Source organism: Chelonus insularis, unplaced genomic scaffold, assembly GCF_013357705.1.
Source record: "Chelonus insularis isolate UGA/USDA-ARS -01 unplaced genomic scaffold, ASM1335770v1 contig_75_pilon, whole genome shotgun sequence".
Lineage (NCBI taxonomy): Eukaryota > Metazoa > Arthropoda > Insecta > Hymenoptera > Braconidae > Chelonus > Chelonus insularis.
This window is the reverse complement of record NW_023276737.1, coordinates 521,552-537,325: the sequence shown is the minus strand read 5'-3', so window position 1 is coordinate 537,325 and position 15,774 is coordinate 521,552. Positions and strand designations below refer to the sequence as shown.

At 32.4% G+C, this 15,774-nt stretch overlaps 2 protein-coding genes and 1 long non-coding RNA gene across 3 annotated transcripts; 1 reads left to right on the top strand and 2 right to left on the bottom strand.

Annotated features, from left to right (window-relative positions):
- Positions 1-2,847: 2,847 nt before the first annotated feature.
- LOC118071155 (uncharacterized) lies at positions 2,848-3,692 on the top strand. Its single transcript, XR_004690855.1, has 4 exons — positions 2,848-2,890; positions 2,955-3,190; positions 3,273-3,424; positions 3,520-3,692. It is a non-coding gene; the product is annotated as an uncharacterized lncRNA (long non-coding RNA).
- Positions 3,693-4,360: 668 nt separating this feature from the next.
- Positions 4,361-5,773, bottom strand: LOC118071204 (protein ANTAGONIST OF LIKE HETEROCHROMATIN PROTEIN 1-like). The gene is made up of 3 exons (XM_035090228.1): positions 5,736-5,773; positions 5,383-5,650; positions 4,361-4,879 (listed from the first exon to the last, which is right to left on the bottom strand). The coding sequence occupies exons 1-3, from the start codon at positions 5,771-5,773 to the stop codon at positions 4,361-4,363; spliced, it is 825 nt and encodes a 274-aa protein (XP_034946119.1).
- An 8,077-nt stretch (positions 5,774-13,850) lies between these two features.
- Positions 13,851-15,419, bottom strand: LOC118071203 (jerky protein homolog-like). Its single transcript, XM_035090227.1, has 2 exons — positions 14,481-15,419; positions 13,851-14,393 (listed from the first exon to the last, which is right to left on the bottom strand). Exons 1-2 carry the CDS (start codon positions 15,417-15,419, stop codon positions 13,851-13,853), a joined length of 1,482 nt encoding a protein of 493 aa, XP_034946118.1.
- Between the last annotated feature and the right edge of the window lie 355 nt (positions 15,420-15,774).

The following is a 15,774-nucleotide window of genomic DNA, read 5'->3' as shown; positions in this document are numbered from 1 at the left end:
GGGTGGAAGATTCCTTACATTTCATTATTCTACTTCTAAACTGTAACAAAACTATCAAAAATTACCAAATATCAGACTCAATACGACTTACAGGAGCTGCAGAGGATACTTAGGTGTCGTAAACTGGTCTCGACACGTTCCTGGATATTCTGGAACCTCCTCTATGCATCAGGGACCTCCCTGTAGTCTGCCATAACTCTACTTGATCGTTTCTTCCTCCGGGGCCTGTTCTCGTCTTCAACCTCCAATAACCCTCGCCATCTTCAATCTTCGAACTCCAATTTCTAACTGCTTCCTTCGATTACCAGAATCGAACTGCTCTCGTCGATCTCCAAAAACGAACTCTCTTCCCTTCAAGCTCTAAACTACTTCTCTCTTTATCAAACTCCAAAATTGTACGCTCTGCATTCTTTATCCCCACTCCAATCTCACAATCAATCTTCTTATTTGCAGAACCACTTCTCCATTAGTAGCTTCATCACGCGATCTCTCCTAGATTTCATTGTGGAAGGGCGACTTAACCTAGGTGCTTCCTTGGAGGTGAGGTTGATCAGGCTTCCCTCACAAGGCCTGCAAACTTATATCTAATTCTTCAACTTAAAACTAATTGCTTCACAACATCTCCACAATGCCCATTCCACACCTCCATCTCTTCCATTGGAGTGCCATATTACTGGGCCTGATCCAGTGATGATCACTCACAGGGCTAGAACGTCTTCTAGCATGGACCAACTAACGGGTGGCACGTTTCGTTTGGCCCTCTACTCCACGTTAGCGATCCACTTCTCCACTTAATGGTTTCACAGCTCCTCAAATATTTCTCACTTCTCCTCTACCAACTCCTCCCCATCCTACTGAGTCTTTTCCTACTACCAAAATTAAATACATAATCTTCCAACCTTGCTACCTCCCTTTACATTAATATTTTCAAAACAAGTAATAACAAAAATAACTACAATTCATTAGATTAAAATAGTTTATAAACCAGACGTGAACCATCACTGTAACCATCGGTTAAATAGCCCCTGAGGACTCAAAATAATAAAATATGACGTGAACAATAGCTAGAGCAACCCAAATGGGCTACGATTAGCTTCCAATATTAATTAAATTATTCTTTAAGGTGTCAATGGGACGTTATCCCAAAAATAACGTCACAATACATACATTTCAGAAAAAAAGAGAAAAAGTGATTTTAACTAAAGTTTTTTACAACCCTCGCGGTTTCTAGGAACTGGAATTCTACGGTTAAAAAATCGTTAAAATCTAATTAAATTTGAGTTAAATTCCAGTTATTTTCTGGTAAGAAAGTGGTTAAAAATAGGTTAAATAATCGAACCGAAATTCAACCGTTTTTTCTCGGTTAAAAAACGGTTAAAAAGCAGTTAAATAACTCGCGTATTTAACTGGATATTCACGGTTAAATCTCGGTTAAATATAAAGTATTTAACTGAATAAAACAAGTTAAATATGAGTTAGAAACTGGTTAAATAACTAGAATATTTTTTATATATCCGGACGTATATAACGGTTAAATATTGGTTAAAAACCGGTCAAATATTGGTTGAATAATAAAAATAGATCTCGCGTATTTGAATGCAAAAAAATATTTGTAGAAACAAAATAAATATCAGTTAAAAAAAACAATATCTTTCAATAAACAATTGATTTTATATCTACTCTCGCATATTAAATTTGTTTAAAATAGCCTGTATTTGTTATAAATAATGAAAAAACATCAATAATTGTTAGATTCGAGTTTTTCTGGCGGAATATGTTTTATATCGACTAGATTTAACTGCTTTTTAACCGAGAAAAAACGGTTGAATTTCGGTTCGATTATTTAACCGGAATTTAACTGGTTTGTTTTTTCAGTTCATAGAAACTGTTATGTACCAGAGTACACAACATTTTTGTTAAACAAAAAAGAATATTAAATTTTAAAAAGGAAAAGGACAGTATGCAGAGAAAAGTCAGGTAAAGAAAAATCAATAAGTGAAGTCAGACTTGAAGGCACCAAGGGGAAACTCAAGGACGCTAGGTGGACAGACAGGTGAAGGAAAGACGAGGAAGCGAGCGTAAAGGCAGTTCAAGAAGCCCGCACGTGGATAGCCTGACCAAAGGAAATTTGGATATTCAAATTTACCGGATTGGCAGAAAGAACATTAAAGCTACCACCTCCAGCTTTTCAGAGGGGTTGGAACCCTGGATAAATAGTCCAGGGGTATGTTCCGAAATATAAACCAGTATGCTGGCCAGTGCAAGTGACGTCATGAATCGACGCCATATTGTACTGGTGTGCCGCCATATTGGACTGTTTGCCGCCTTAATTCATTCTATACGTTAACCGTTGTGTAAGTAGTGTGGCTTTTAAATATTTCTATTTATTTATTTTAATTTTGAAAAAATGTCAGAATTAAAAGAATTACATTTATATGATGAAGAAAAACAACAATCCTACTCATTTCATGTGACTCAAGAAGAGTATTTAAGAGCATATGCAGGTAAGTCATGAAATTTTGACATCTAACCTAATAAAAACTTATTGTTATTTTAAATAATTTGAATATTAATGTCAATGTTCATTAATGCTTTTCAGAGCCAGGTTACGGGTCACAGCTGCTTCATCAGTACATGAAAAAAGGTAACATTATAGTACTCAAATTTATATACACCAGTAGATTCCATGTATTTTTAACGAGAAAAATTTCAAGATATGTAATAATTAAGTCTCATAATAAAAAATAGTTATAATAATAACATCAAAAATAAGTAAATAATATCGTTAAATTGTCGTATTTTTTTTAACAGGTAATGCATGAACTTTTCCACAAAGAACTTTGGGTAAAGCCATTATCAGTGGCAGGAAATGGCATTCCAGATAATATGAGTAAGTCCTTTCAAAATTTTCAAATAGAATAATAATTAATATTTGGAATTTATTATTGAAATAGTTGAAGTAGCTAATCCACGACCAAGACGTGAGAAGCCGTTGGATCATTTTCTTGAAGAAATGATGGTAGAACGGCGATTAAAGAAAGAAACTGATATCTTGTATCGTCGTGAGAAAATGTCTCGTTTAGATAGACTCAATGATAGCATTGAATCAATGGCAGGCAGTATTGCGGTCATTGCTGCTGCTAAAAAAGCTAAGATTGATATATATAATTCAGCTTAAGTTGCTGTGATAGTAAGTTCAATTAGCTTCATTTAGTACATTATTGCATCATCTAATAAGGAATATCTATGATTGCCACATGCATTTATTGCAGGTTAATTTCTAAGTTTCGTTCAGCATTGTTGGAGTGCCTTATTAACTATTGATCTCCGTCCAAACTAACCATCACGTTATTTGTTCAGTTGTTGGATCGTTTTTGTTGCTGATAGTCATTGTGGCCATCAGCCAAGGATACCACGAAAGATGGTTAGTATTTTTGATATTGTAATCATTTTTGGAAAATACCTTTATATCATGTCTCAATCTATGAATGTGTAATTTACCAACTTTTGTTTTTGAAGTTGCAATATGCCGTGCAATCATAGTGGTGAGAAGCATTGCCAGTAACAATGGAATTTTTATGCATTTAAAGAGCTGAAGATATTAAAAAAATTATAATTTTTGACGAAACTTTCAAAAGAACTTCATTAAGCATAACAGCCAATTGGTTCATAATTCTTAATCCGTATCAAACTATGACGATTTTATTAAATATTTCATTCTAATTCTATGTTCTTAAATTTTGATTATTCAATAAAGATCTTCATTAGGTATACTACAGTATAATACGTTCATAAACAAAAAAATAATGTTGTTTTGTATTGAATTTATGGAAATATGTTTTATATTAATAAAAAAGAATATACTTTATAAACTGGATTACAAAATTAAGTTTAATTCCTTAACAATAAATGTAATGACCCTTTTTAACCAATTTCTTCTTATGTCAGTGATGGATTAGAGTACTAAAATGCAATCTAGATTAGATGTGACAAAAAATGTTGACAAACAAATAAATTTCTTTAAATAAAAATTTAATCGAATAACTAGTTGTTTATTGCAGCAACATTAACAATCATACGAAATATTAATGATGATTGTAAGAAATATTTTTATCTAAATTATTCGGATAATTTAATTTTTTTTTCTTAATCTTTATGGCAGGGTTTAGAATTTCTCAATAAAGGAATTATGGAAATTCCTTTCTGTCAGTTAATTACATTGCTAATTAATAAATACGGTTATTTCCGAAGATAGCAAGTCCAAAAAAAAACAAGATAAAAGATTACAAAAACGAAATAAATGTTTTTATTCAAATAAATAATATAGGAGAATACAAAAAGAATTTTATATCATGAATCTTTAAAGCGCATTTTTTATTCTTTCTCTTTTCCTCATACCATCTCTTCGCATAGTATTGTTAATCATTGGAGGTGCATTAAGTACATTTCCAACATTACCGTTAATTATTATTGGAAATTGTATCAAATCATCTTGCAAAATACAAATATTATGCAAGATGCAACATGCCACGATGTAATAAGGTATCAGGTCTGTTCGTCTAATAGGTAACTTGTCCAATAAACTGCGAAATCTCCCTTTCAGTAATCCAATGGATTGTTCCACTATCATGCGTGCTGATGACTGAACTCTATTGTAATGAAGTTCGGCATTCGTTAAATGACGATTATTTTTATAAGGTACCATTACACAAGGTTGTAACGAATACGCTTGATCACCCAGTAAATGAGTGTCTTGAGGAAAATTGGCTGGAACACAAAGATTTTGTACTCCTGAAAGTCGAAAAACTCTTGCATCATGGACCGAGCCGACTTCACCAGCATAGACATGAATAAATTTTCGGGTGTGATCGCATACAACTTACAAAATATAAAAAAATTGTTGTTAAAAAATATGAAGAGAATATAACAAAATTGATTACAGAAATAACAACGCCTAAGTAAGAGAAATATCATGGAAAAGTCAGAAATTTATAATTAATCTAGAAGATTAAGCATAAAAAAGTTAAAATTTGAAGAATAATTAGTTGGATTTTTACAACATCTGTTGTAAAGTTATGCAGTCAGGTAAACTAAAGCTTAGCACAAATGAATTTTCTACAACAATAAAAAATATCAGAGTTGGAGAAGACTTTGATGATTACCAGAGCAGAAACATAAAAATCAGCTAAAAGCTACAGATATGGAGTTCAAGAAAAAATAAGAAAGATGTTTTTTGTATCAAAAACGCTATACATATTTGAGTCCAAAATAAAGATTCATTTATAAAATATTTTTAACATGCAAAGTATTGTGTAAACGAAATTCTATTTTGTATTATATTCTTTTAAATTAACTATTGCAAAATATTGATCTCATCATTACCTGAGTTTGTATGGAATATCTTCCTTTCCTGTTGATATAATTTTGAGCATTAAGATGAGGTGCTGGAATGTTAATATGAGTTCCATCAACAGCTCCTATCACCCCGGGGAATCCATATCGTCTGTCAATATAAGCTGCAGTTATTAGAGCTTCTTGAGTGCTAGGCCATTTGATGAATGTTGGTAAATATTTATACAAAGCTTTCACAAATTTCCAAACGGTTCTCCAGCCAGTAGCCTTGCCTATGTCGAAGCGCTCGCAAACAGATCTGTAAATACGATTAATATTTTTTATGTTTCATATAATTGTACATTACCAAATAAACATTTTAAAGCCGATGATTTTTTATTCACCTATAGGAATCTGGAGTGGCCATCATCCAAAGCGCCATGAGGATTTGAGTATAAACAGGAATAGGAGATCTACCAGGATTACCAATTACTATGGATAAATCTGACCCAAGTAAATTCATTAAATAATCGACAGTGCTCCTTTCAACTCTAAAAGAAATGACATTGACAGATTTAAAACATTCATTAATATTACCTTTTCTGGACATAATAACAAATTACCTGAAATGGCTTTTAAATGTTTTATCCGACATTCGAAGGACAGTAAATGCCACATAATTGTATATTCTTACAATTCTTTCTCCTCCTTGGTTATCTTGTAAATAAGCAAGCACTAACTCATCATCATCAGAATCACTATCGGATGAATCAGAGTGAATTTCAGTGGCAACTCGGCATACTAACGTAACTGTTGGTATCTCCATTCTTAACGAATTAATTAAAATCAATGTTTTTGCTGTACTAGATTTGGAATAACTTTTGGAGCACAAAATTTTATCAAATACTCACAAACACTTTTCCCAATATGGCGATAATGTATGACGTCATATGCTGGCCAGTGTTTTGGAACGAATCACCAGTATGGCGTCGATTTATGACGTCATTTACACTGGCCAGCATACTGGTTTATATTTCGGAACATACCCCAGGTTTTCCCAAGGAACTTCAGTCTCTGCTGAATTTTTGTTGGGCTTGGTGCAAATTTTTGAGCCGTAGTCTACTTCATATTTCAAACTCAGATTTGATTTTTTGAGAAAAATTCATTTTCAGTAACTTTAAAAATTTCCTTTAATTTATAATTATTCAAGAGAAACAATTCTTTTAGAATTTTCTTCTTGAAGAAAATAATTCTTCTATTTACTCAGACAAGTCTATTTTTAAAAAAACTCAACTCGACCAAAGAAATATTTTTTCTTTAAAATAATAAAAGAAATTTTTAAATCTTTTTTAACTCGTCGGGAAAGATTTTGTGAAGAAAAATCTTTGAGAAAATATATATACGTGAGCAAACGAGCGAAGTCGAAGTCTACGAGTAAGAGAGAGAGAGGTGCGATACGGCGAGGGAGCCCAAGCGGTTGTAAATCAACCAACCATGGAGCCTAGCCGAGTATCTTCAGGCAGCACTATAACCTGCTGAACAGCACTTCAACTTTCTGCTACCTATCAATTTCACCCTTGTAAAACAATTTATATTCAACTAAAGTGAGTAAAGACTAATAAAGATTATCTGTAATAAAAAGGAACAACTCTCTTCTTCATTTGTTGCACCATAATGGTTTGCCAGCACTGATTACCTTACCTATTTCTTTAATTTTCCATCTAAAATAAACTCTGCGAGGTCTCCGCACCCGAGTGGAGTAGAAGGTGATTGTGTCTTGACTCAAAAAAGAGACCGTTCTGTTACGGGGACGTAACAGAAACCGCGAGGGAAAAAAAAAGTATTTTGATACTGTACGTTTAAAGCAAATGTTACACGTTGTTTCTTTATAGCTATGAATACTAGTAAAATTAATCTTTTTATTTTTATTGTGAAATATATTTTGGGCTTGAGGGTGGACTCGTTTGATGGTTTAGGAAAAGGGTGGAGGGATACGGGATGGCGTGCAAAGCGCAGGAAAATCGTATGTCCAGCAGGGAATATTTCTGATGTATTTCTGATGATTTCTCACTCAGCCTTTATTTCAGTAAATGTGAGGTAAAGAAGGTATCTTATTTTACCAGGGATTGAAGAGGTTTTTGCTGCGAGTAAAGTCTTGTATGACCTTGAAGTATATTTTATAGATTTAGCTACGAGAATATAATACAATCGCTTACTTACCTTTCAGCGATAGTCTGCTCGATGTTTAATACAACTTTCGTTCGAATTAATGAATAAGCAAAGAAATAACTCGATAATACAATGTGAGAGGTTCTTCGACAACCAGCGTGCCGAAAAACGACGACGAGATTTACAGCAATACAGGTGGATGGACAATTGTCTTTGGGAAAGTAGAGTCACGTCTCCCTCGAGATATCTCCTACCCTGTAAGGCATGCAAATAAGGTACGCAAGGGATTGACCGGGATAATTTCTCCATACGTAAATTGAGATAGAAAAGACTTTTTATTATAAAGTTAATTACCGAACAATAATACGTAGGGTTATCCCCCCGCGTCCTGAAGCGAGCTTTATAGTGACTTATTTGAATTTTACAGAATATTTCAATAGAGAAAATCAAGTCAATGACCCGGGTACGGAACGGCAAGATTTACAATTAAATTATCTACAATGATTTGATCTTAACAATAGGGAATCAGACAGGCGTTACAATTATTGTTTCCGCAGCTTCTCGTGAACTCACCCCAATGCCCTTGAATGACTAGGATAATTGTGGGTGAGCTCACCAGCGAGTGTCTTCTTCCTTTGTAGACATTGGAACCTTGTCCTTGCCGGGACTGCAGGTCTGGCGTTACACGTCGTCAGGAGTCCTGGAGAATCACCGTGACTACCCGGCGTCCCTCGGAGGTTGCAGTGAGTCGTGCAGAATCTCCCCAAGCGTCTTGACAGGATAAATCTGCAAGCAGCCACGATCCCAGCCTCGTACTTCCGGCTTCCGGTCTGATTTTCCACTAATTACTGCGCAAATTGAATTACGTGCTCGATGAGCGTCGTTCGTTCGTGCGTACTTGGCGATGGCGGAAGCCCAACTACTACTGACTGATCTCCGGTCGGCGTGCTTGAGGCTTCGTTTTGGCGGGATCCCCTTCTATCTTGAGGCTCCGCCCACTCTGCTCTTGCAGCGCCCCCCTGGTTGAAGCTTCTGGTCGTTAAAACATATGACCCTTGAAGGTCATCGAGGAGTCTTCGGTACCGACGGCTAATGTAAGTGGCGTTCAGGTTGTCCTGCAACAGCTTAAGGAGTTTGCGCTCCCACAGGTAGCGTGATGAGAGTTTCTGTAGTTTATAGAGACGATGCAGATGTCGCTACTTGTCTCGGAGGGACATGATCAGCTCTCGTATTGTAACAATTGATTACTTACATCAAACCAATCATCTGTATCATCGACTGTATCAATGTCACTTTTGCTATCACTATCTACACAATCGAATTGATTCTAACCATCGTTACTTCCGTTAACTTCCTCTTCAATTGATGATGATGAAGACATTCTTTCAGCGTGATTTTCAGTTTGATCTGAATATCCACCGGTATCAGAAGTCGAATCTTCAATATTAGAAGGATTATCATTTTCATTAAACTGAAAAATTTAATATAATGATCAATTCTGTTGAGAAAATTACTCTAAAGTTGATTTTATTTCTATAATTACATCTTTTTTGTTATAACTGTCTTTGTTTTTAGACTTGAAAAGATTTGAGTAAATCTGAAAAATGGAAAAATGTCAGTCTGCCTAGATCTACTTCTTTTTTTCGGATACCCTTCATTTACCTACATCAATTACGATATCAATGATGAAAAAACAATTGAAAAGAGGCTAGGTAAATATATCTAACCTACTCAAACTCCTACATCCTTATTTAATACCTCTAAAGACTGAACACTAGTCAACTTATCATTCAAATTATCAAATTTATATAATAAAGAAGAAAATTGCTTATTGGGATTTTTTTATAAACTATGAAGTCATCTTTAAATCCTTCTATGTCGAAAAAAATCAGTCTGCCTGCGAAAAATGAGCATAGATCTAATTCTGTTTAATCAGATCTGATAAAATCTGCATTATAACACTGATCAGACTTGATCATATATAGATAGATTGGAAGTTTTCTCTTAAAGAATAAGATTTTTTTTTCGTTAAATCTAATCCATTTAATTAGAAATAATATGTATAAGAATATATTCTCAATTAGAGTTAATATATATTTTCAAGAAATTATTGATTTAAAAATGAATTAAAAATTATTAAATTTGGAAAATAACTAATCAGATGTTGTCGATAACAAGTAGATATCAAGTTTAATCAGATTACAAAATCTGTTATAGAAAGTACTTATAATTCTTAAAAAACATTTTAAATTCATTAGTATGAATAAATGAATGAATCAAAAAGCATTGGGAACTCCAATTTATATATAATTTTGAGTTTAAAAATGTAATTACATGTGCAGTTGAACTCTTCTAGTTTTCAGACCTTCAGTTTTGTCAGAATTGGTCTTATTTCTCACTCCTTATTCTTTCGATTTCGTAATATTAAGCGACGTTGGTATACTTAATTTCCGATTTAGAGGGTGTCTCTTGAGTTGGAGAAATTAAAAAGACTCAGGGCAAAATAGATCCATGGATCTTTAGACTTTCGGTATCACAGTGAGGCAAAAAGAATTTCAGGAAGGTGTTAAGAAAAAAATTTACATCGAAATATATTCAATTTTCATTGCATTATTATATACACAAGCATCTTGGTTGCGCGCGCTTCGCACGCGCGTTGCTATCGGTTCTCAACTAAAAAAAAAGCTTTCCAGAAGACATCTTTTGGACTCAAATAGGAAGATATCAAATTCCTATTGGATATTCTGAAAGTTGTCTTAAAGATATCCAAAAAGATGTCTATTTAAATATCTGAAATGAAGCAAAACAGATGTCTAAAGGAAAGCCAAAAAGATGTCCAATATACATTTAAAATCTTAAAAGTAAAGTACTCTTATAATTTTACTCTTATAAGAGTAAAACTTTACAGAGAATGAACCACAATCCATTGGTAAAATCAGCTCCTAAGTGAACGACTTGAATGAAGACGTTTAGTTTTCTGATAGACATCTTTTCTGACATCCTCTAGGCGTTTTTCAGACATCTTCTGGATATCGTTTTAAATATACTCTAGATATCATTTCAGTTATCTGAAAATTCATCTATGTAGACATCTTTTGGATGAATTTTGGAAAAACTAATTGTTAACTTCGAAAAGGTGTCAAATAAGCTGAAAAAATTTTTTTCTAGTTGGGTTATGTGAACATTTCAAAATTATAATTTCAACAATTATCTATTCTTTCATTTACTGAAAAATATTACTATATTAAACCATATTACATCACCATAATAGTGTTCTTTTTTTAACCAACCAATCAGATTATCGGAAAAGATGACCAATATGGCGTCTTCCATATAACTCATCAACTTTAAGATATAAGATTAATCATTTTACAATCGAAACATTCGTTTCGCGCTGAAATTCGTCTTTCCCTGGGTTCTCCTAAAGGAGTTGGGCTATAATACATGGTTTGACTATCTATACTTCCTCAAGAAGGACTTCAAATGGGCAGTTAGCAAATTGGGTAGATCATTCGGATCTCATCTCTTTTTTTAGTTTTACTATTACAAATATATTTAATAATATACTTACATTCAATAAAGCTTATCTGTAAGACTCCCTCCGTTTTCTCATCCGTTTTCTCATCTCTGTTGTCCGTGGTATTGGTACATCATTGTTTGGATCCAAGTATCTTCTATAACCTTCTCTCTCCATAACTTAGGTATTGAAATATATTTATAAAACTATAAAAATGATAATTTTTTCCAGTACTAAAACAATTTAAGACGATAATATCAATTTACTTTGTATAGTGAATTAAAAGTAATTTATTTTTCAACTACTAATTTATAAGACAAAAACTGATCATTAAAAACGTGTAAGCATTCAATTTAGCCAAAGCGACGCTAGTCTTCCTAAAATATTGTATAGTCGGACTGAAAAGAGAGTTCCTCATGTGCTCTTATACGCTTGCGCAGTAGCGAAAACCGTAGTAGAAAGGGTAAGAAATCAGCGGTTGGGAGCCCGAAAGCATTGAAGTAACTGAGGAACTCTTTTCTCAGTTCGACTATAAAAATTTCGAGCTTCTATCACGAAATAAAGAGAGAGTGCCTCTTCGCCTAGTTCAACAATATGCTCGAACTTGTTATGTCAGAGAAGAGAAATAATATAGAATACGTCTTGAAATTGCATGTATTATTGCTTCATCTGTAATAGTTATAGAAAATATTCACCCTTACTGCAGTATGTCATACTCTGAAGTCTATGAGAGTTTGAAAGATAGATGACTCAAAAAAACTCATATTATGAAGTTACTTTTCATTGACATATTTTTCTAAAAACAGAAATTCTTTTCGATTAACTAATTACAAATGTTTTTCCTTATCAAGATCTTTTGAGAGAAAGAAGCATAAGATTTTATAAGAAATTGGAAATTCAGAAATGAAAGGAGTTTAACCCTTTGTTGGTCGCGCTATGAGGGAATTGCCGCACTTTTTAGTAATTGTATAATTATCATGCAACTAAATGTCATCAACAAATGCACCGAGATATTCCTAAATTACACTTTTTAGAATCGAGTGGACCCGTCGAAATATTTTTAATAACTCAATTGTCAACAATGAGTCGATTGCGGCGATTCCCTCACTACGCGACCAAACAAGACAGGGAAATTTTATGAGCACTGTTGCCAAATGTTGAATCCAGTAGGAGGCGCTCCAATCATGTATGATAGTTTGAATAAACTTATTTAAAATAAGCGCCAAAATGTTGCTTATAATGTGGCACCGTCGCATTAAGTTTAACATTGCGGTGATTCCCCGCGGCGCGACCAAACTAGGAAGAAATTTTGACGCGACCAACGAAGGGTTAATTTCATCTGTAGTTTTATACTTGGGTTTAAACATATAAGTATAAAATTTCTGATTTAATTACTTAACGATAAATACCAATATCTGAATCAATGAAAATTTTAGATAGTAGAATGTTAATTTTTCTGTTTTGAAGTATATAAAATTTTTGTTGTGAATTTTGATTTTATTATTCATTACTATGTATTGTAAAGGTAATTGAATATTTTAAAAGCATATTACTTTTAAAAATATTATTGCATTATGATAATCTAAATAAATAGATAAATATACATAAATAAATCTGCTGAAAAAATAAATTTTATAAATTAAAATTTGTCTCATGTTCGCTTTACGATTTAAAACATCATCTTATAATTTTTATGAATTAATACACAATCGATTTTGGATTATAAGTAAAAAGACAATAAAAACATATATTATAGCTTTTGAAGGATTTTGAGTGTGAAGTGATAATATTTATCAATGGATTCATGAATATTATTCAAAGAAGGAAATTGGAAATATTGAGAGTCATTAAAAAATTTGGAACAATAATGTTGATATCTAATTAAGTTTAAATATTACAAAAAAATATTAGAGCAATTTAATTTAAACTTACTCGTTTGTATTCGAATATAAATAAATGTACAATACAACGTTAGATAGCTTTGCATTATGTGTTATTCTTGTATAGCGGGGGGACAATAGGTTTATGTAATTATAATACATAAAAAATCAAAAATTGTAAAATAATTTATCAAATTTCTTACTCTCTAAAAATGATCTGATAAATAATTTCAAGTTAATTGAATATTTATAAAAAAATATATATTTTAAAGAAAAACTCACCTAATGAAAAACGATATGAAAGAAAGAACAATGTTACCAAAAGTATTCTACAGTGGGACTCCTATAAATTCGACGACCTTTTCTTCGAATTCCGTTTAATTTCAATCCCCTTCCTAAGACTATCCGTCGCAAGAGGGGGAATCGAGAGAGACAGATAAAATATATTCTGTCTCTTTTTCTCTTAGGCAATTTGGTTATGGCAAACATAACCTCCAATGTTCAGAAACAAAATAATATTTTCTATATGAATGAATGAAATGTCAATGATTTTTTTGAATTAAATAAGACAGAAATTTGTTTAGAACGAATTATGCAAATTTCTTTATTAAACCAAACAATAGTTAAATAATATATGAGTATGTTTAATATTATGTAACAATGAACACAGTAATATATAATCAATTTTTAATAAGTAAGACTTTATATAGAGAAAGACTTCAACATAAACTCCTATTTAGTTTAAATAATGCACATTTTCAGTTAAATAAACTTTTAAGAAATTCGTAAAATTTTAATTAGTTAAATAAGATGTAACTGCACTTAAGAATTAATACAAGCACAATGTAACTAATCTTAGTAATTAATAATACTTGATATGATTAGAAATGTTTTAAAACGAAAAGTCAATATATCAGTATCATTTTCAATATCTACTTTAGACTAGTATTTGACTAGTTTGATGATTTACGACCATGAATAGGTGAATGACATTTATCTATTTCTTTCTTAACATCATTTAGAGCTGTAATAACTTTTTCAGGGTAGTTATTATCTTTGCAAAAACTAAATAAATGATTAAAGCAAAGGTCAGCTTCTTTTTTAGACAGTGTTGAATGAAAATTATTATTAATGTCTTCATTATTATTTCTTTCTTGATCTATAATATAGCGATTTTCTTCGTTTTTCCTGAAATCATTCGTAAATTTCTTCCAATTACTTAAGTATTCTTCTCCACTTTCAGCAATATTTGTATCATTATTATCTTCTTCTAAATGATTTTCTTCTCTTGTTACTTGTAAAATTTCGGAATCAGTAAGGCACTCATCAGTAGTCATCAAATAAGGGTGGTTTAGCCATGCTTTTAATTGAGACATATTTATTTGCTTAAACACTAATGTGTTTTGGAGCAGTCTCAGAAATTGAACTAGCAAAAGTTCCATTCTTGGTTGGGATGAAGTATTACAGATTTGCGGACGATCTTCTAATGGCCATACCTTTTATTAGAAAGAAAAAAATCAACTTTAAAGATTTATACAATTAACTTTGAAGAAAAAAGTAACATATACCCTAAAATCACTTACTTGGTTCCATGATTTTTGGATTGTGGATAAGTTCATTCTTTTCCATGCATCTGCTACCCAAAAAATAGCATTTCTGAGATTAACTTGTTTAATAGCATCACTTAATGACAGTTTATTATCAATACATTGAATAATATGTCTCATAAGATTTTCTTTATATAATAGTTTTAGATTCTGAAGACAACCTTGGTCCATGGGTTGGATTAGCGATGTTGTATTTGGAGGAAAGAATTTAACAAGAATTCCATCTTTATTAGTAACTTTATTGTGTGAAGAGCAATTATCCATCAATAGCAGAGCTTTAGGAGGTAAATTCGATGCTTGTAAGAAAGCTTTTACGTATGGTACAAATTCCATTTCATACCAAGAAACAAATAGGTCACTTGTCATCCACGCACTTTTCTGACTTTTATACGAAACAGGTATTTCAATATTCCGTAAATGACGAGGTCTAGCCCATTTACCAATTACAACAAGTGGAAGTTTACACGTGCCAGAAACATTACTACACGCCATCACAGTAATCCTTTCTGTACGACCTTTAACACCAGATGGATGAAGTTCTGATTTTTCACAGAGAGTTGATTTTGGTAAAGCTCTATAGTTTAGTCCTGTTTCATCAAAATTGAAAATTTGGTGATGACTTAAATTCTCACTTCGAATGAAATCTAAAAGCTCTTCTTTGAATCTAGGCACAGCCTCTTGATTGGCTGATAATTGTTCTCCACAAATTTTTTTACATTTTAACCCATGTCTTTCTTTGAAAGATCGTAGCCATCCATTGCTTGCACAAAAATTGTCACTAGCACCTAATTGTTCATTGTACATTCTTGCTTTTTCTTGTAAAATTGGTCCTGTTAATGCTACCCCTGCAGCACGTTTTTCCTTAAACCACAGCCAAACAGCATTATCGATGGATGTATTCTTAGCTGTTCGCATTCTTTTTGACTTATAAAAACATTCATTATATTCTTTTGACCACTTTTTCAAATACTTTTCATTTTTTTGCCACAGTCTGATAGTCGTGTGATCAACGTTCAGCTCCTTAGCTACTTCATAAATTGAAGATCTCTTGTTACTTAATTCTTGCAAAGCATTTAGCTTTATCGACAAAGTTGTTGATGTGTATTTTCGTTTCACTTGATTTGCACTTTCCATTTTATTAATATTCATTTACAGCAACAAAATGTCTATAATTTTACTACATGCTACAATTATAACCTAAAATATGCTACAGATCTTTTTGCATGCATGTGACTATGTAGTATATGTGTGTATCACGTGACGCGAAAAA